Raw genomic sequence first — 23,097 nt, 5'->3', positions numbered from 1 at the left:
TAAGAGCAGGCTTGTTATACGTTCCCTCCATCAGAGATTGCCACCTTCAGGGCCATGGACACATGCCTTATCAGTCACTGTGTCCCTCCTCTGGAATAGTAATCCATTCAAGGCATTCAGATGGCCCCCTTCTGCCTGATCTTCAGAAAATGTGTAAAGACTTGGCTATTTCACCCAACTTTGGGAATGGGTTACTATGACTCTGGAAGGATAATTTTTTTCTGGTTTTGTGTTTTTATTAATTAAATAAAAAGCAAAAAATGCAAAAACAAAGAAAAGAGAAAGGAATACATATACATATATAAAATAAACATTACACTAGAATAAAGGTGGAAGTGAAAATTTGATTAAAAAAATTAAAAAGGAAAAACAAAAAAGGGGGAAAATAATAGAAAAAAGCATTCTAATAGACTCTCCTCCCCTTCTCCCACGACCCCCATTGCTAATTGATACTTAAATACTTTTATACTATGCTTTGGACATCTGTGATTACAGCTCATTTCTATTTGGATCATTCTAATTATTTTTTAAGGAGTTTCTCTTTTTCTTCAAAAAACACATTCTAAGTGTCTAAGCTTGTCTTGCTGTTTAATGTGTTGTATATAAGGGAACCATTCCTGCTTGAAGTTGGTTAGACTTGTACTAAATATATACAGTCAATTTTACCACTGCCACATATTCTCCAAACTTGTATTGTTTTTTATTTATATCCTCTGGGATCATATCTAGTAAAAATATTTGTGGTTTTAAATCAAATTTTATTTTCAGAATTTTTTGGTTTTGATGTATTTCTTTCCAATACTTTTGAATAACCACCACATATGATAATATGTTCCGTCTTTGTTGTAGCATGTCCAATTTTTAGGAATAATAATAATTCTTTATAATTGTGTTACCAGAATGTTTGACTCAAGAGGTATGTGGTTGTTTTATAATGCATGATCTTGGTTTTAATTCATGATGCATTTATTTTAACCCAAATTACAGACTTGGGGCATTTGTATATCATTCATTGGAGTGGCTTATAAACTCTGTAAACAAGTAAAAAGGAAGGAAGGAAGGAAGGAAGGAAGGAAGGAAGGAAGGAAGGAAGGAAGGAAGGAAGGAAGGAAGGAAGGAAGGAAGGAGGCTCAGGACTTGATATCTACAAGGCCACATTCTCTGGATTGGATCTACCCACCTAGTGAGACTGGAAAGATCGTGAGGGTTCCTTCTCTGAGGGAATACTACCTATATGGACCCCAGGAACAGAGCCTTCTTGGTAATGATTGCTTTGAAACAGATGACTCCTCAATATCCAGACATCCTCCACCTTATTTGGCTTTTGAAGGGCCCTAAAGATTTGGTTGATTAAGAAGCCATTTGGGGATATGCATATTTAGCCCACCACTGTGCAATGGCTTGGTATGGTTTGTGGGATTTTTTATTTTTATTTTAATGGTTACTGTAGTGTTCTGTAAGCCACTTAGAGTCTCTGGGTATTGGGCAGTACAGAAGCATTAGTAAATAAATAAGATAAATATTGGTATCAGTATATCAATGCTTTTCTACACTACAGATAATTCCTATTTTCTTTTTGTAATCTTTGCAAACAAAGTAAACTAACCATACAAACTTATAATGAGAAAAGAATCCTGATGAGATCCTACTGTGCAGAGAGGATGCAAAAGCAACTGCTGCTTTTGTCTTTACTGTTTATGTAAACTAAACAGATGTTTTAGTGTGCATGGACAATGGTTGTGGACTATAGAAGTGTTCCGAAGAGAACTGTTAAGAGCTGAGCATTGTTCTCAACAACTCATTTACCTTGTCTGCATCTACTTTTCCTCTGATGAATTCAGATTTCCAGAACTGCAGAGCTTGCTCTAATGTTAAGCCAATGCCCTTGAGAAATAAGCCATATTGCATACGGCCTCCATGACGGAGATGATGGTTCTCACGCAGCGCTTTGTGGAGCTGGCGCATGCAGAGAGGAAATGATTTAACTGAAAGCTGCAACAAGAAAACTTGTATTAATGATCTGCTGACTACATTAGCTTACAGGCTGTATTTTGATCACCAACCAGAAAGATGAAGAATTTGAGAAGAGAACATATGCATAGATTACAGGAACTAAGGAAACACTCTATTTCACAATTTCAATATACCATAAGCATTTAGATCTAACTTCTTTTTTGTACAAATGCAAGATTAAATGGAGAACAGATGTTAAAAGGTATTAAAATTTTATTAATTCTAGTAAAATACATAAATCAATATGGGTAATTAATCTAGAGTCTGATTCTATTTTGATAGTATCTTTACTGTCCCTCCCTCTAACATATTCTAAATTAATGTCACAGATATCAGTTATCTGGGGCTATTTTTCTATTCATTTAAAGCTGTTTACCATTATTTATTTGAAAGGAAGACAAGGCTAAATTTGATATTCTACCACCACCAGGAAGCATGCATAGAAAAAAAAAGATCAACACAGATAAATATTTCTGTGCAGCATCTGGCTTTCCCACCTTGTCAACTTTGGTATCACCAATGTCAGCCAAAACCACTCCTGGCCTCCATGTATATGTGCATGTAACACACTTGTCTTTGTATATATATCCACTCCAAAAGAGGGCAGGGTCAACACAAAAATATACATCTCTAGTAACTGAACTAGTAACTACCAATTAAAACTGATTTCTTGTAAAATAAGATCCCACCATCTGCAAATACTAACCATTCTGTCTCACAAATGCATACAGGTAGTCCTCCCTTAATAGCCATTCATTTAGCGACCATTCAAAATTACAACAGTGCTAAAAAGGTTTCTTATGACTGGTGCCCAAAGTTACAACCATCACAGCATCCCTGCAGCCATGTGATCATGATCCAGGAGCTTGGCAACCAGCTCACACTTATTATGGTTGCAGTGTTCTGGGGTCAAGTGGTCAGCATTTGTGATCTTCCTAGCCAGCTTCTGGCAAGCAAAATCAATGGGGTACCGTGTAATTCACTTAATGACTGTGTGATTCCTTAATAACCACAATTCACTTAATGACCACAGTGATTTGCTTAATGGCTGCCACAAAAAAGGTCATAAAATTGGGTCCAGTCACGTGATGATTCGCTTAACAACCACATCGCTTAGTGACCTAAATTCAGGTCCCAATTGTGGTCCTTAAGCAAGAAGTACCTGTACTACAATACACACACACACATCTCCCTCCTTTCAGCAGATACAACAAGCTGATAAGAAATATTGGCTGATAAGAAATATGAAGCAGGTTTTGAAACCAGTTGTGATAAGACTAAGAGATAAAATTTTCAGGCAGCCAGCCAAGTTGGGGGTAGTCTTCTGAGGGAAGAGGGCATAATTGCAGGAAATTGAACAGGAGAGAGGAAGGGATGCTTGCATGATTTAATAGGTAAGAGGATAACCTTGTTGGTCTACTACTGCTGCAGCAGCAGCTGAGAAAAGGTGCCCTAGTGATGATTCTCTTTGGTTTCTTCTGCCCATCCTTAATAGCTGTGGCCAGAGGTAGGGGCTCACTGCCTAAACTCTCTCACAAATGGGGAGGGCTCATATGAAAGGTTTGCTTTGGGGCCCACAGAGCTCTACTTATGCTCCTGGGTGTTACTCATATTCACTTTTTGTTTCTTATACTTAAACCTACTTTCCTTCATTCAAACATACATTGTTCTATGAGTTATTTTAATGCAATTCTTTATATACAGCCCATCATAATCTCTAAATGAATGTTGTCATCAGTACATTTGAGACACTATGAATACACTGAGGTGCGTAGACAAAATTACTCAGTTTAACTATAGTGAGTTGGATGCATTATACTTACAGCATCAATTTGTTCCAATGAAATTTTCCCCATTGCATTTTCACTAGTATAATCTGGACCAACATATGCATGGCTATGATGTGGAAAAAGAAGAAAAGTAGTAAATGTTATTTTTAGAATTTAAAAAGGCGTTTTTGTTGTTACCATGGGAACCCAAGGCCAAGTATTTTTGTTTACATACATTTTAAAAGCAATATTTCAAAACTAGTATTCAAAAAATAAATACGTTAGATACTGACTTTAAAATAATTCCTCCTTCTTGGAGAACTTAAGTCTTTTTCTGATTACCAGGATACATTTATTTGGAACTATTTCTAACTATGAAGTTGTTCAAAACCACACTTTAGAAGAACATTAGACTTCAAGTAGAAGCAGATTATTTGAAATCTAATAAAGCATATGAAAACAATTGTTGAATACTTTTTTTTTTTCTTGGTACAATTCAGGTATAGACCTCTCAGATATTTCCTATTCTAGCCATAGAACGTAATCTTTTCTTAAATTTTTCAAATGATAATATTTCTACTAAGATATGATTTGGCAGTATGAGGAACTACAACACAAAGATAAATAATAAGCAGCTATAGTTTCATTATTATGTTTTTTTTTAAATTCTGAGTAAAGGGGAATATTAAAATAAAGCCCCTTTTTCAAGGGCAAAATATCATTTTCCAAGTGTGAGCCAATGATTACCTAAGGGAGAAGTCTGAAGTGTTGACTGGAAACAGATGTTGCATGACAACAACATTGCTAATTCTCTGCCATGGCAAGCTCATTATGTAAAAATAGTCCTATTACTTCTTTGTTACTGAAGTTGATGTACAAGTATTGAAATAGTATCTTTGAAGATAAAGTTGGAATGAATCCATTGCCAAATTAACCATTTGTAAATAAAAAAGCTTATTAATATCTATTTTCTTCTTGTTTATTTAAATCACTTTTATTGCCTTCCCCTGTAAATTCCATGGTCTGCAGAGTCTAAAGAACAGCAGAGTGCTCCTCTTTATATGTATTCCTCACCCTGTACCCAGGATTAGATTATTCTGCATGCAGAGCTGATGTGACCAATTATGGGAGGAGATAAAATGATCCCATTCTGCCTTTGGCCCAGAATACAGGACCAACTTATCCATTAGGCACAATAGGCACAGTGCCTAGGGACCACAAAAATGTCTTCATATTTTTTAAATCAGAAAGAATAAAAATTAAATTCCCTCAGCTTCCCAAACCAGCCCTGATTTGTACAAATGAGGCAAACTGTGTGGATGGTGGACTTTCAGAAGTATATTCTAATAACCTCTTCTCCCCCAAATGGACCACTAAATTGAGGTTTTACTGTATTTTCATTACCTGAGGTGACTGAGCAGGGGTTGAAGTCTCTCGTCAGTTTGTACCATAGGCAGTGATCGTGCTGTTAGCTAAAAATGAGCAAAAAAGTTGCTGAGCAATAACTAGATGTATCTATGTAGATATAGATATACACACACACACACATATACATACTGTACATACATACATACTGTACATACATATACCCACACAGAGAGTTACCAGTGAGACAGATACCTTATTTCCTAACTCATCCACCTGATCCAGAGAATCAGCTTTTCACTGTGCCTTTTACCTTCTCTTTCTTGCTGATCCTGTTCTCAAGAAACAGCAGTCAATATCTCTTTTTCTATCACTATTATCATTACCTCCCTCATGAAAGCTGGTCTGGGACTGTAATAAAGAATTAATCTGTCCATTACATCCTCTATAAGTACCATTTGTTTACCATTTATATTATTCATTTATTTAAAATATTCTTGACACTTCTAAGAACAAAACCCTTCCTAGGTACAGTAACTTACATTACTTTGGAAAAAAATAAAACACTAATAAACCTAACATGCCATAAAGTTAAACACTCTTGTATTGGGGGGTGGGACAGGCCAATAGCTGAAAAATATACTGAATGCCACCTGTTGCACTTGGTGTGATAGACCAACTTATAAATAGACCTTGTCATATTCAGGCAGTTTTATTCTACTCCACTTGAGGCTTTGCTGAGATGATCTTGGTGGTTCAGGACAGCAAAAAAAAAAAAAAGCAACTGGAGGACCATCAGAAGCAAAGGGAAAAGCAGGAAAGCTTTGACATGCTTCTCCTTTAGAAAGGGAAACAACCATCTATATTTATAGTGCTACTACATTATTTTTAGAATATTTGCATTAAGCCATGGACCTGAAAAACAAACCAAACTCAAAACATTCTGAGCTTTGGAACAGCTTTCCAAGTATTCTAAATTGGGAACAAAATGCCCCATATTCTAAAGGTTTGCCCTCTACTTGGGACAAAAACCATATGACATTCTCCCAATCCTCTTCTAGATCATCCAAATGCTCTCTAGCAAACTTCAGATGGGCCCAGACATGTACTGGCTTAAGCAGGGGGATACATCTGGCACTGCAGGATTTGAGTCCCTGGCAGCATAGTGTGTTACTGATGGTAGCCTTTGTTACTTTGGTCCCAGCTCTCTGCAGGTCATTCACTAGGTCCCCCCATGTGGTTCTGGGATTTTTGCTCACCATTCTTGTGATCATTTTGACCACACAGGGTGAGATCTTGCATGGAACCCCAGATCAAGGGAGATTATCAGTGGTCTTGTATGTCTTCCATTTTCTAATTATTGCTCCCACAGTTGATTTCTTCACACCAAGCTGCTTGCCTATTGCAGATTCAGTCTTCCCAGCCCAGTGCAGGTCTACAATTTTGTTCCTGGTGTCCTTCAACAGCTCTTTGGTCTTGGCCAAAGTGGAGTTTGGAGTGTGACTGTTTGAGGTTGTGGACAGGTGTCTTTTATACTGATAACAAGGTCAAACAGGTGCCATTACTACAGGTAACGAGTGGAGGACAGAGGAGCCTCTTAAAGAAGTAGTTGCAGGTCTGTGAGAGCCAGACATCTTGCTTGTTTGTAGGTGACCAAATACTTATTTTCCACCATGATTTGCAAATAAATTCTTTAAAAATCAGACAATGTGATTTTCTGGATTTATTTCCCCATTTTGTGTCTCATAGTTGAGGTATACCTATGATGAAAATTACAGGCCTCTCTCATCTTTTTAAGTGGGAGAACTTGCACAATTGGTGGCTGACTAAATACTTTTTTGCCCCACTGTAGCTTCCATCTCAACTGCCAAAGGACAGAGGAGGAGATTCATTTAATCAACATATGCAACAGACTGAGAACCTGACTGAATGGCTGCCTGGTGAAGAGAAACACCGGTTGGAAGACTGAGATTCAGCGCTAAGACAATGTTGCCTTAGGAAGTAACACTACTCCCCAATTTGATTTCCTATAGTTAGTTAATACCCTTTATTATTAATTGTAGATTCTGAAGACTGGTTAAGAGAGAAGAATAGAGATATCCCCTTCCCTTCTCTATTTTTGATATTCTTTAATCAAATGTCTGCATCTCCTTTTGTGCATCCCTGTAAACCAATCTCTAGACATTATATCTTAACAAGATTTACAAATGATAGGAAACTTAGTGTGACTTTACACAGGTAAATTAAATGGAAATACAACATAGGAAGACTGAATGCATAAAAACGTTAAACTGCATTATGTAGAGTCCAACCATTTGTCTACCTAGTTCATACATCACACCAAATGCCAGTTTGTTTAACCATAGTTACTGATTATAAGACAGCTGGCTAGGTTTGCATAACATATTAAATAATAAACTATGATTTAAATTCATGATGACTAGATTCACATAATATGTTAAGACACAACCAAGCAACACACATTATAGCTAATTTTGTGAATTAGCTCTCTGGTTGGTGTTTGCTCCCTAAGAAAAAATTCTGCCAAATATCTTCCCAAGACAATTTCACATGGTACGTCAGGTCTGAGATATTGTCCAGGAAAAACATGTACACTAAGGCCATCCCAATTCTTAAAAAACAACTAGAGAAATAGGAAAGGCAAAAGGTGAAAAAAAAAAGGCAATTACTTTAAACATAATCATCGAAACTAAAATTATAATTCCTATGGTTAAATACAATGCCATTGCAATTTTAAACACAAAATGTACACTGTTATTACTCAGTAATTTATGATGTAACAAACTGATGCTTAGAAAATGGATTTGCACGCAACTACATACCTAGTACAAATCCTTACCAGTCCCATTAGTAAAGAAGAATATAAGAGATGAATCTGGTTGATTGGTTTTCAGTACATGTATTTTGTGCTTTTCAGTGCAGATTGGGATTGTTTGATTAATAACGAGACAAGCAAGCAAAAGACAAGCTTGAACAGCAGCCACTTTCTTTTATAACTGACAATCCCACATATTATGCATTTTATGCCAAAGAGGAGCAAAAATGCAATACACTGGAACAATATTCCTGCATTTCACATTCCTCATGTCAAGATAATATATACACCATGTCTGTTAAAAAGTCAGAGATTTACAAATCACAGGAGAGACTATAACATCAGCACAAAATCCTGTTAAACAGCAATTATAATAATGAATTATCATGCTTCAGTATGATAATCAATTTCTTTTGTTGAATGTAAAGAAAAATAACAACCAAAAATGCAGTTGAATTATTTGCATTCAATTATTTCAAATCATTCTTCACTAAGGAGCAAAAAAATGCATGATGCTAGGAGATCAGTGTATTTCCCCCACCTCTATAAAATGTAAAGCACAGGGTTGGGTGGGGGAGAGACTCTAAAGCACTTCCCTATCCATCGGGTCACATACTTTCTCCTGCTTTATTCAAATTGGAGTAGAGAAGCCTTTGCCAAATTCACCCCTACCAATCATGCTGGTTTATAATGTCCAGCACCTTAGGCAACACAAGTGGCTTGGGGCAATCGGAGTTGAGGTAAATCACAACTGCAGGACACTACATTGGAGCCAACCCTCATCCAAGGATATGCTTATGTAGGACAATAGAGACATTTGTGCATTTGGTACAGCCTACCATATAGCACAGTACAGATAAGAAATTGCTTAGTGCGTATTTTTCTAATACAGATGCTTATCTTACTATGATTTCATCTGTATCTCAATATGGAGTGTTTGACACCTACCTCATAATGAATATTCTCTTCGTACTTTGAGTCTCTTCATTCCTATAAAGTATATATTGCCTGTATTTGGCAGTAGGAGGGGGCCTTTCACCTTGGGAGCATTGCTAGTGTGTCCTTTGTGTGACTGACCAGGTTCTGTTTCTATTTTGGAGACTGATTATTGTGACTGTGCTCTTGATTGAGTAGACGGACAAACTGGGATGAACCTTACTATAAAAACAGCTGAGGGAGCTGTGGTACTCATGTGTTTTCTCTCCAACACTTATCAAGTGCAGTTTAGCTTCTAGAGTGACTTTGGTCCATTAGATATACCCATTCTACTCCCTTCTGAGGTAAGCAATATTATGTAAAACAGAGAAAAAAAGAGGGAAGTAGTGAGCAAATTAAACCAGGAGATAAGAGAAAAAATAGGAAAAATTAAGTAATATAATTTATATCACCACCATTATCTATACCTCTCCTTATAATCCTGCCTTTGCAAATTATCCTTCCTTCCATCACATCCTGCCATTAATAAACAAAAGACAATGTATGAATCAAACTTCTCACTTCTCTTATCCATTTCAACCAGTCAAATTCTTCTCCTTCTCCTTCCTCTTCATCTATTCACCCTTTGTTCATATATTTTCCAAGTCAATCTTTATTCACTTTATATGACCAAAACACCTCCACATACTTCATATTCATTCAGCACCCATTCATTCTTGACCTTCTTTGTTATATCACACACACTTAAGTATTAAATATCACACTCATTCCCATTGCATTTAATTCACTTCTGTTTCTTCTGGCCTACTTAACTCTCACTTCTACATGAGAAACTGGGCTGAAGCATGGTCCCAAACAGAGCTATTTTTGTTTCTAATAACATGTATTCCTCATAACATGCTACTTTCTAGCAGTAATCTCCCAACTTTAGTACATGTTCTAATAAGATACACATATTCATCAATTTGCTCTTTTTCGTTTGCTATTTATGTATAATTTGCAATCATTCAACCATTTTCCATTAATCTAACATTCACTACAAAGCATTTAAACTTTTAGTCAACAACACAGCATAGTGTACGTACAAAGGTAAACCACATTAGTGTTCCATATGTAGACATTGTATTCTTTGTACACTTATCTATAAATATATTAAACAACGAAAGGGAGATCACACATCCTTTTCCTATTCTCTGTTCAGCACTGAACCATTTGCTAAGCATTCTAATCTCACACATGCTTTATTTCAGCATACACTACTCTTACTGAATTCTTCAGCTTTCAACTCCATATTCTTGCAAAAATTCCATAGTTCACGTTATCACATAGTTTCTTTAAATCAACGAACATGTGATAAACTTTCTTTCTCACATGCATACATTTTTCAGTGACCTGGAGAACAAATATCTGGTTTGCACGTTCCCTGCCTGGCATAAACCCACATTGTACTTAATACATTTTTGCTCATTGCCACCTCTCAAACCCTTTCAATCAAAATTCTGCCAAAAATTTTCCCAGGCACAACTAACTAAGCCCCTTGTAGTTTTTGCATTCACTTGCTACCTTTCCTTTTGTATAAAAGAGTAACAGCATTTTCCCAATCATTAGGCATAGATGCAGTCTTCAAATAGATATTCATATACCGTATATTTAACGAGTCTTACAGCCACTCTATAAGCATATTTAATATTTTTCTGGTTTCACCATCTACGCCTGCAGCCTTACCATTTATCAACTTTCTCACAACATTTATGATTTCTTTTCCTGCTTGTCAAGAATAGTTTAGCCTCTGGGGTGACTTTGGACCAGCTCTTTTTTTCCCTCTATAAATTGCAGGTTTGCTATTACAATAAAATGTTAGGACTGGAAAAACGCAAGTCCCTCTGAATTTCTGGGAAGGATAGTAGTATCTCCCACATCAGAAAGCATTATGGAAAAAAGAAAAAGACACAGATAAATTTAATTCTATAGAAAACCTAGAAAGAGATGCAGAACTATTTGCCATAGGAATGTGTTAACCGTGTGTGTGTGTGTGTTTGTGTGTGTGTGTGTGTGTGTGAGAGAGAGAGAGAGAGAGAGAAAGAGAGCACATACATACAGACACATGCATAATTTATATATGAGACTGCACTGTTGAAACTAATTTGCCTGCATGTGATGCTTGATAAAAAAAAATATTATATAGCTTTATATCTGTGTTTACAAATTACATCTTTTTCACAATTCATGCTCCAGGTTTACAATAAAAAATCACTTTTGCCCAAGAGTTAATATGCAATTTCAAATAGGTCACACTGAGTGATTGTTTGGCATGTAATACCAAAAAATGATTGATCAAGAAACAACTACTTTGTTAATACTGAAGCCAAATGTCACAATGCAAATGTTATGCAACCAGGGAAATCAATATTAGACCGTGGTTTTGTATGCTGGTATACTGCTACAATTAGATAGTTGACATTTCAATGCTGATCCATTTTTGGAGTTTGATTTCAACCTTTAATATCTTCTTATTCTTGACAAATACTGAAAATAAGCAATCTTAGCTAGGAAAAACTTATATTTTAGCGCTATGCATTTCTAGATACTGTTGTTCAACTTCCAAATATACAAATAAAAGTAATAGTAATCCCATTTAAAGAATTGGCTTTGGTTTTCTTAATGGAAAACTAACATCTTTTATCATGAAGATAAATCAAATGGCAGAATAAACATTTTAATTAATGCAAAATTAAGAACAGTTTAAACAATTTGAAATATATTTTCTTTGATGAAAAACAGTAAAAACCAAGGCACCTAATTAAAAAAAAAAGTTGTATGACTTAAAGCAGGTTCTTTAACAAAAACTTTAATTCCCTCACTTTCCTGATGAGTGGATGGTTCCTTTATTATTAAAGAAAAGAAAATCACTACATTCAAAATCTGTATAATGCAAATCAGAACAGAAGCATAAGTACTGGGACAGATTTACTAATAATATTCTATAGAAGATTACTCCCATTTACAATTTAGTGATGACTAAGTATTCCAACAAAATAATGACTTAATTCCTAGGGAGTGTGATATCTGAGCCATTGTGTGTCAGCAAAAAGTTTTTCCTTATCATGCAATAGTGGATTTAGAACCCAATTATTATTTCACAGACCCAACATAACCTTGCAACACCAGACCCTCCCACAGAACAACCTACATGAGAAATTTTATATATTATGAACAAAAATTACAATACATTATTCCATTTTGGTGTCACCCTTAACATGGCCCAGAGCAGTTTTACATATTTACATTCCGGACTACAGCCGTTGTTTTTTCTTCCAGTCTGGAAAACTCCTACAAAGTTTGCTGTTTCATAACTTTATTTAATCCTAATAAAATTACGCTTTTGGTTTTTTTATTTTAATGGAGCAAAGCAGCTTTAAACATGTTCCCTTAGAGCTTTAATTTTAAAAAATATTTTCATAGCAAAATCATTATCTTTCCAAAAACTAGATATATGACTATTCTTGCCATGTCTTCATAACTGTAGACTTGCTGTAGCCTACAGTTGCTAAAATTTCATTTAGCTTCTGACAAGCACTGGTGGAAGGAAGGAAGGAAGGAAGGAAGGAAGGAAGGAAGGAAGGAAGGAAGGAAGGAAGGAAGGAAGGAAGGAAGGAAGGAAGGAAGGAAGGAAGGAAGGATTTAGCTTTAGACATTTAAAATTAATTGCAATTGTTTTCAAAAAATGATATTAAATAAAGTAAATAGATGTAACTCAGGCTCCCAGAATTTTTTTTTCAGATGAAATATTTTGTAAGGGAAATTCTCAGAAATATCTGTAAGAATATTTATGAACCACAAATTCACACATATTTTAGCCTTATAAATTCAATTAGTAGCACTGTCTTTGTACCTGATTCATGTGTTTCCCCCCACCCCCGATGCAGCTGTTCCTTTGTCCTATTAACTAATATTGAGGCAATATGTAATCTGTATCTGCAACACAGATCCAAGCGTAACTATATAATGAGCACACACTTTTGGACCCATTCAGGTGTTTGTATGAATACATGGAAAATTTTAACTGGAGAGAGAAGAGGGCTCTGTACAAAGATGTGTCCTTTAAGTCCCACCCCCAGTGTTCAGTCAGGAGATCTAGAAGGGAGCTGTACTTCAATTAGCTTGAACAAGAACACAGTTATCAGCAAGGTAAGAGACTTTATTTAGGCCCCAAATGATGAGGAGAATGCTCCTCACATTCAAGCATATAGAAATATAGCTTTCATTCAGACCACCTGCCTGAATGTACATATGGAGGATGGAGAGAGGTAGGAGTAGATCTGGAGCAAGACCACATCCTCTCCCACTTTAAGTTCACCACATATTCACACATGCTGCTAAACAGATTATTTCTGTTCTAGGAAAAGGTCCTAGATAGCTACTCTTTTGAATCAATTGCTTCTTCTCTAAGGCATTGCTTCTAAGTGATCCCAGTAAATCTCACAAGATAGGAACAATAGATACAGAACAGTAACTCTGTGGATTTCCAAACAGTATCTGCAACCCTTCAACAGTATCTGCAAATTTTGGTGGAGGAGTCAAACTCTGGCTTTATAAACTCATAAAGGGAAGGTGGAAGAGTTGAGGATGTGCTAGTAGAAGAAAAGTAGTGAGCATCAATAAACAGTTTATTCCAAGACAACCTTATGCATCAACTTTTTAAAACAAGATTGAGGCAGTAGTAGCTCCTTGGGTACTAAAAGCAAGTTCCATTCAGTGTAGGAACCCTTTAATCTGAGTAACCCAGTGTAAATTAGGCCAGTCTGTTTGAATTAGCTGTAATTCTAACAGTAAGGTTTAGTCATTTGTGAATTGTGTTGTAATATAATCCACAAATAAAAATCAGAAAAGAAATTTATAAACAAACTAGGTATTTTTATGAACATGCATAAATGCTGGGAACTGTGGGCAATGAGAAGCCTGAATGCTGCTATCGTGTTTTAGAACATTATTTTAAAAAATGTATCTTCTTTATATTGGCCTTTTCTAATCACTAATTCCCCCTAATGTTTGCTTTTGGGGGAATGACTTTTATTGTATTTGTAGACCACTTTAGGATTTTTTGCAATGAAAAGTGGTATTAAAATACTTTAAATAAACAGATTCTTCTGGCAGACTAATTCTTATTTGGTAACAAGTCATATTAGTTCACTAACAAAGGACCAGCCTGTAAACATTTTCAGATTCAGGATCTCTCTTTAACTCAATCTTCTCCTTGGCAAATGATCAATACTTGCCAAGGGACTTTAAAAGAGCCTTGTTAACCCAACACTATCAAACTATCTTTCTCTTCGTTATCCTTAGACTTAAGACAAATCCACTCAGTCTTCATACTCCAGGGATCATTGTTTGTCCCTCACTGATATTTGCATATATTTTCATCTTCCACCAAAGCCCCAGGGCAAACATGCAATCTCCAGAAAATATTTTTAGAGATTTTTCTTCCTCAGGAGAGGTCTTTGTTTAAAGTCATATATTTCTATATATTTTAGGGATTTCTCCAAGCATACATAAGCCCCCAGTCTGCTTGTGATCAGCCCACTCTTGTCTCTATATTGATCAACATTAAGTCCCCAACTTTGCTATTCAAGATTTATATATCAAGATTTTATCAATATCAAACTAGGTGTTTATTTTGTTTGAACAGAACAATATTCTAGAATATATGAATAGTTTAGAAAATGGAAAAAAAGAAATGTAGTTCCTGTTTCATTCCCAAACTAAATAAGGATGCATTATAATGTCAGTTCAATAAAGCATTCTAAGTATCAACAGTAAAGAAAATGAGACAATTAGACGTGCTGTTAATCCTCTAAGAAAGATAATAATCTCTCCTGCAGGACAGAATTATTAGAGGTGCACTGCAAAAGCATACTGGTACCACCAAAGCATCTCTCCTCAAAAGACTGAGGCAACCCAACACTTCTGTTAGGAAAGCCAGTGAAGTGAACAGGTCTGCATGCACACACATGTGGAAACAATTGGGGAAACTCTCAAGCAACTGTACCAAGCCCCCAGAGGACATAGCTACCTTAACACTTCAAGCAGGGGTGCTTTGTCCACACCAAATGCATTTGAAGCGCTTCCCCGGCATGCTTTGCACAGTCCTATTAATTTTATTGGCCATATTTATATAGCACCTTTGCACCAAAGCAACCTAAAGGGCAGCTTGCAATATAAATAGTCCATCCAGCATCAGAAAATATATGTGGACAACATAAATTATTATTGAAGTCCCAAAATGGACTGGAATAAATTCACATAAAATATCAAATAAGCAGCAGAAAAGTAAATGGATAGGATCTTAGATATTTTAAAAGCCAAAAAAACACACAAGAAAATCTGAAAAATAGCAAGAAAGTTTGATGCCGTGGGTGGCATGAAGAAAAACAAAATGGGGAGGGCACCCAGAGAAGAACTCTGAAGTAAATCCCTACTTTCAGGCTGGTTCTTACAGATAATATGCTATTTTAACATTTATAATGCTATGGGAATAAATGTTGAAAAGTTAAAACAATAATTGTTAGGTCAAGGAAGAATAGTATTCAAGAGATATTGATTATTCTTCAGCAAGCCCTTTTCCATACAGTACATACATAGTATAGTAGAGGAAGGCACCTGTCCCGGCACTGAGGTATGTAATTCACTCCTATGACCAGCTGGAAGGCCACACATAATGTCTTCAGGAATCTGATGTCACAAGAAGGTATGGGAAAGTTGTGGGTTTTTTGCTCAATTTTGGAAGGGGATTAAATGGAAAATAAGAGTATCAGCCCCCAGGGAGGCAAGCTGTTCCCATTTCAAACCTCAACACTCCCCCATAAGACCAAACATTTTTGCCTCCAAATTTCAGTGGTGTTATTTGAGTTTAGGGTCCACAGGTGGAGTGCTCAGAAAAGAGTTGCAGGTGGCCACCAGGCCTAGGCTGCCTCACTTCTTTTTCTTTTGGTCTAAGTGCCTATTGTTAAATGAGTAATACCATCTAGCTCATTGTATCCCAACTCCTAGGAGGTAATGACAAATTAGAAAGCTCATTCTCATTCTCCCTCCATAGAGGTAGTATCAAGAATTCAAGCAGCCCGTGTCTCCCATTTCCCTTGAAGGTGACAAGATTTCCTTAAGCAGTTTATAATATAGAGTGGGCTCCTTTCTCTTTTTAAATCCAATATGCATTTAGAATATTACTGGTTGTATACTTGTTTATATTAGCTGCTATAAAAATTTCTAACTTCACTTCAATCTGAGAACAAATAAATTCATATGGTGCTTACATATAATACTTATACAACATATAATACTTTAATATACAAATATTTTGAAATACGTATTCTTCCCACAAATACAGGCAGCATATCTATTAGCTCTATATCTGAGGAATCCATGCTTGTTTCCTGTTGGGTGGAGAATCAGTTTTGGCTTTCTTTTTCCTTTAGAGCATACAGCTTTCCTGGGTCAGAAATTATTCAGTGATAATTTGATGTATAGTGTTGGATCCACAATTTAATCCTACCAGTAGTAGCAAATTTAACTCAAAATGCCCCTGCAGATGAAAATAAGATAGCAATGATTTTTGTTCATTCCTGCTTCCTCTGCAACCGTTCCACAACCATACCTTCCATTTTCCAGAGTCTCCCAACTTTCTGAATCATACTCTGAAAAATATAATGAGATGCAGGAGGAAGAACTAGCCCAAAAAAAAAAAATGCTTCTCCCCTCCATAAACAAAATGTTGGTCCAAATCAGGAGCTTTCTGTACAAATGAAGGTAAAAAAAAAAAAAAGATTAATTATTCCTAGCATCCCAAATTAAAAAATCCTTATCAAAAATCCATGTTCAGTGGCTATTAACAATAAATGCATCAAAATGGCTTGGTAACAGCTAGAACTATGACGATACCAGGCCAGGAAGACAAGCCAGGTCTTTCTTCCTTCCTTCCTTCCTTCCTTCCTTCCTTCCTTCCTTCCTTCCTTCCTTCCTTCCTTCCTTCCTTCCTTCTTTCCTTCCTTCCTTCCCTCCCTCCCTCCCTCCCTCCCTCCCTCTTAGCCGCCCATCTCACAAATGTGACTCTGAGTGGCATACAATAAAAACAAACAATAAAAAAGAATCAAGATTGAAAAACATTCCATAATTTTTTTAAAAATCAGTATTATTAAAAGACTAGAAGAGAGCATCTTTGATGTTACAGACAATGTAGCCATCTCACTAATTCACCATGTCCCTGAGATCCCCAAGCCTGTTAACATAGCCACGTTTTGAGGGACTTCCGGAAGATTACCAAGGATAGGGTCAGTCTAAAGCCATGCTCAGTTCCTGGTAACTATGTGAATGTGCCTATATTACTGTCATAGCAACAATACCATAGTCTCCAGGTTTGGTATTTCATGATAGTCTCCATTTAAGTATTAACACAGTCTGAATCTGTTTTGCTTTCTTGAAATCAGCTATGTGCTATTGATGGAAACATATGTACCTAAAATTCTGCAAGGGATGTATCATTTACTTCTGTTAAAAAAAATCTTCAAATCTTTGACAAAGAGAATTTTCAAGGTAAGAAAAAAGTTTTAAATGTTGGAGTGTTCAAAATACACTCATGCATATCATATTTTATTTTAGGAAGCAAGGATTAATGGGAAAATACTTGCCAAGTCAAGATAACAAGTTGTCAATTGAAAGAAAGTAATAGTTACTAATGCATGCTGTCTTATTTTGCACTTTTGTCTGCTTGTTTCTAGCTCAAATTCCAAAACTAATTATTAGTTTAAGCATGACAGCATACATATTTTCCTTTTCTTCTTCAGCGGCAGTAAATGTAAGTAGGTTCTAAAAAACTAAGCAATCATTAGATACAAATTCAGTATGTTCTATTCCACAAACTTCTTTACCATAATCTTTTTTGGTACCATCTAGGGAGACTGCAAGTACAATCATTAAAATAGGTTCAGGAATTTCTTATATGCAGTTTGTCACAACGAACACATTTTGTACTGAAACTGCCTGCATGATGGACAGTGAAGCAACACAATTTGCATTTAATTGATTTAAATAAGGCTGAATAAATCTTCACCTTTATGTGACAAGCAGTCAAGACTGACAAGTGATGGTAGGCAGATAAAAGTAAATGAATAGAAATTTGAATTGCCCTTGCCACTTATCTTGGTCTTACATGTCGTAAATCCAGCTTGGGAGGGAGGCATCCTGAATTTCACTATTCAGCCACTAAATGAAACTGTCTCCCTCAAAATGATAGTTCCACTACAGCAGTGATACATATCCTCATTTTAATTAACCTAATGGTCTATTCACCCACTATACTTGGAGGCCTATTTCATTACCCTGAATTAATATTTTCTTTCCATTAAACATCAGATAAAAGATACCAATTGCATGCCTGGTTTACAATTCATTTAATCAGTACCATTTTTTAAAACTCAGCAATAGCAACATACTTAAAGAATTCAAAGACCAGAATGTATAATGGCCAGATTACTAATAAACCAAAAAGACCACAAAAGGAAAGAGACAGACACTGCATCTTATTTCAGAATACTTTTTCATTAAGCATGCTATGATCCTAAATCCATTGTCAATATTCTAAACATATACAACGGTGGTGTTATTTCAGTAAATAAACTATTAACACAATAAATGTGACATTCAAATTACTCTGAGTTTTTGAATACTTTTAGTCATTTTTCCCCTCAAAGCAAGGTTATGGAACTTTTTCTAATGAGGGTTTAGATTTTTCAAGTACACTGTCAACCTCAGATTCACTATCTAAAAATGGTACTGTATTTTTCATCTTTACCTCGCATCTGTTGTCATGCTCTTTTCCAACATTCCCTACCACTACTTGGCTTAACAATATACTTTAAATTTGGGATCATATGATGCAGAAGAATCAAGATGGTATATTGAACAATACATTAGATACAGAATCAGAATGTATATCCTCTGTCTTTTCCCTCAGAGCATCTACTGCTCTTCCCATTGACAGGTTCCTATGCAACAGTGTTTTCCAACCTGGGCAAATACCAGCTCTGTTAACTTCAAGTCTCAGAATTCCACAGCCAGCATAGCCATTGTTGAGAATGCTGGGAATTGCTCAGCTTGGGAAACACTGCTGTGGAGATGTTCATTATAGATATGACTGGTACATATCAGATACATCTGTTTTTAGATAGCTCAGAATTTCCAGGGATCCATCATCACCTGCCGTATCTGATTATGGTCAAGTAAAGGTACCAAACTTTGTATCTTCATATTCACATTATTGTGCACATTATTATAAAAATATCTTGAGAAGCATAAAGGTTGAGGATTATGAAAAAATCAATTAAGCTCTCTTTGCTGGAAACTCTGGTTTTGAGGAACTAATGGACCATTCAGGCTGGCAATTAGTACAAAGATGAAAGTGTTGTTTCAAATTTTTGAAAAGTTAGTTGAATTCCTTACACAAGAAGTTCAATTAAATAATGCTACAGCTACAAATTAGGGAGACATGTACTTGGAAATCACAGATGTAATTCTGTCTTTCCCTGTAACTTATGAGACTAGCCAAAGTGGTAACTCACTTGATATAGTTCAAGAAATAATTATTATGAGCCAGAAAGCAATTTGTCTCATTGTGCTAGGATACATTAGGGCCATTCCTCTCTTCAAAAAAATAGTAGCGATAGTCCAACCAAGATAAGAATTGTCAGACCTCTTAATTTCTTTGCTTCAAAACAGGTATTTTAAATTAAACATCAAACAGTAATAATCTAAAATAGATATCAAAATAATATCTTGTGACAAATATTAATAGATTTTTGTTTGTTTCATAATGCCTTATGCCATTGATGCAAAGAATTAAGTCATTCATTACATCATTCACTGATACACTGTGCATCTCAGGACCAGCTGCTGCAGAATACAAAGGAGAGAAGGGGTACTGAAAGAAAAAAATGGACTAAATAGGCTTGGGGATTGCATCCAGTAGCATCAACTGGTGGTCCCATAGAATCCAAAAGTGAAATTCCTTTTATTCTCTTCCAGTCCGAGGTATACCAGCTAGGGTGGGAGGACAGTCTGGATGCCAAAGTGACGTGCTTGTATATATGTGTTGGGGAAGTTTCCAGTAATTTGTTTGTGTAATGTGTATATATAACCCTTGGTCTGACCCAGCTTGTTCTCTTTATGTTTTTGTGTTATTGCAGATGGAGGGGGATGCTACATACACAAAGTTTTTATTGAAAACCTGTTACAATTATTTCCTGTTCATTCAAGTTGTCTAGCATACTCTTATGCACATTTATTCAGAAATAAACTATTATATACAATGGTATGTTCTAGATAGGTTCATAAAGCTGCAGGTTTAAATATATGTTTATATCCCTGAGAAGTGCATCATCCAATCCATTTGGCTCAGTGAGTTTTTAATATCTTGAGAATTCTTAAATCTTAAACCAAAAGTTTCAATTATTTTTATCATGATTTGTTCAATAGCCTGACTCACAAAATATCTATGCCATAGAGCCAAAGTTTCCAAACTGTGCACTGTGGTACTCCAAGGTGCTGCAGCAAACTCACAGGGGGACTGTGGGATATTTTAAATTTTTGAGGGAAACACAGCAATACTCAACATCTGTCAGATACCACACAAATTATTACCTCAAGGTAGTTCACAGTTTTAGCCTAGGGGTGCTGTGAAAAAATTACTGAAACACTAAGGGTGCCATAAACCAAGAAAATTTGCCATAGACCATAATTTGTAAACCACAGTAACTGGATTCACACATCAAGCTAAATCAAAATTAAGCAAATCACATTATATGCAAATCCAGCCGCTAGCAATAAGAATTAAATACGATAAATAGTTCTGATAAAGATTTGATAAAACAGTAAATATCACATTAACTGAATGAAACTGAAAAGGTCTGGTTAAAGAGAAGGTCTTAAATTCTTTCCTAAAAGCAGAAAGATCACTCATTCCATATTTTGGGAGCACACAGGAAAGGCTGTCTCCTGTGTACTGGACAAACAGAGCACAAAAGTGAGCATGTTTTTAAGAGGATTTAATGTCTAGACAAGTTCATACTGAGATGGACTCCCCCTAACATAATTAAGGTTTCAGCCACTTGAGGCTTTAAAGTCAAAAACAGCAACTTAAATTGTGCCAGGAAAATAAACAGCACCCAGAGCACAGCTTTCTAACATGCATGTGGTACGTTCTGGTTAGCAACGAAGCTACTGCATTTCTATCAACTGATGCTTCCAGACACTTCTGAAAAGTTATCCCTCACAATTTTACAGTCAGGATGTAACTAAGGCTTGGGTAATGCTGGTGAGCGCTGCCCAGCTTGGGAATGATATCAGCTGTTAATTATAATTATGCAAAATGAGCTGAACTTCAAACCAAGAATCTAGTTTCCTACTGACCGATGATGTCTCCACCTTGGCTGGATTTTAATGATGGTTTGTTCATGTTCATCTAGCTAAAATTATGCTAGTTATTCCACATGTAAATAACTCCCAGGACTAAGTGAGAAACATTTACTTTTGTTGATAAAGACATTTGCTTTCAACTATAACTGTCATGGCAAGACAAAGCCATGAACACCTCTTCTCTCAGAAGCCTCTTGGTCTACATTCCCTGATGTGCCTTTCGGTCTTAGTATAGCCACTTGGTACTTACTGCTACCACCATCTGTGTTCCAGGGGAATGCCTTGACCTGGTGTCCCCCTGGCTAACTCTAGCATGTGAGAGGGACAGGAATCCCACAGCCTATGCGCCTTACTGGCAAGTAGAAAGGGAGGGGGGATTAAAGATGAAATAAAATTCTAGAGATGTCTTCTGGCCCTTGTAGCTTTTATGCATGTGACTAGATAAATCAGCCCCCCTTTTTGGGGGGGGGGGTTAGGTCAGTATCACAAGATATAATTCCAAATCAACTATTAAGAAAAAGAGAATGTGAGAATTCCTTTTTAACTTCAGGTAACCACATGTAAAAATCAATGGTGAATGAAATAAAAATACAGTATCATGAATAGCACCTTAAAAGAATCTCACCTAAAAAGCCATATAGCTTGAGAGGGATAAGGTATGATGGATCTGTTGCCCAGAGATCCCAAGAGGCATCAATGATACAATAAATGAGCTTGTGTAGATCAACACCATAGAGAAAAAGAAATAAAAATTAATATTTCACAATATAGCTAGCTAGATGATTTTAGGTATTCTTCCTGAAGCAATTGTTGCTAAAACAGATTTCTCTCTGTCTCAATTATTCCTTGCTCCCTTCTCCAGATGACCCCTGAGGATTCTAGAGAGATAATTTCTGAATCTGCCCTTCCTAGCCTCGGTTCCTAATGTTTCTTTCTGTTTCTGAAGACAAAGGATTTTTTTATATCTAGCAGAAAGGAAGGTACTTAGGGTTGATCTACCTACATTTGTGAGCCAGAGCATCCATCTGTCCCTCCGAACGATATGGATTCAAATCCAAATGAGCAAATGTAGCTTCAGAATGTCTGCAGCTTGGCAGGCATGTAGCAGACATTCTGGAATACTGTGAAGGTAGAGTGGCTTCAGTATTACAATGAAGAAAATCTGTATGACTTTCAGTCTTCCCTCTACCTTCCACCAAAGCAGAAGTACCATTTCAGCAGCAGATCCAGGCTTGGAAAACTTGGGCAGGTGGCTAATCATTGGACAGGTGAAAGAAATCATGAGTTAGTTTGCAGAATTCCTGGAGTAGGAATATATGCAATCCAATCTTCGGAAGTCCCTGACAAATAGCAGGATAGCTCATTTAGAACCTTAATCTTTTATTACAGAATCAGATGAATACAGGTGTAGCATCACTCAATGGATAAGCCATAATAGCATCCACATTCTAATGGAGAGTACTGAAAATATTTTCTTTCTCTTACCATTTTGAGTCCAACAATAAAAACATAATATGGTGAATTGGAAGATACAGAATACAAGATGAAAATGCAGTAAGAAATCTGTGAAGAAGGTTTCTTTTCTTTCTAAAATTGTACTGTTTTTATTCTTTTACACATTTCTTTAAATAATTTTTAAATTAAATTAAATTTGAGAGAGAGAGAGAGACAGAAAGAAATCTATGAGGAAGTTAAAAGATAGGGAGATCAAGAGAG

At 36.1% G+C, this 23,097-nt stretch overlaps 1 protein-coding gene across 1 annotated transcript in view; it reads right to left on the bottom strand.

Moving 5' to 3' along the window:
• Window positions 1-23,097, bottom strand: part of PRIM2 (DNA primase subunit 2) — a 103,248-nt gene that overhangs the window by 39,632 nt on the left and 40,519 nt on the right. The window contains exons 8-10 of the mRNA XM_007420059.3: window positions 5,187-5,254; window positions 3,837-3,909; window positions 1,807-1,992 (exon numbers count right to left, since the gene is read on the bottom strand). Coding sequence (XP_007420121.1) covers window positions 1,807-1,992; window positions 3,837-3,909; window positions 5,187-5,254 — 327 coding nt within the window. The remainder of the gene's footprint in view (window positions 1-1,806; window positions 1,993-3,836; window positions 3,910-5,186; window positions 5,255-23,097) is intronic.

This window comes from Python bivittatus, unplaced genomic scaffold, assembly GCF_059951505.1.
Source record: "Python bivittatus isolate LINGU-HERP-01145 unplaced genomic scaffold, Pbiv_v1 ctg000020_np1212, whole genome shotgun sequence".
Taxonomy (NCBI): domain Eukaryota; kingdom Metazoa; phylum Chordata; class Lepidosauria; order Squamata; family Pythonidae; genus Python; species Python bivittatus.
Note: the sequence above shows the minus strand (reverse complement) of the source record. Positions and strands in the feature narration are given on the sequence as shown.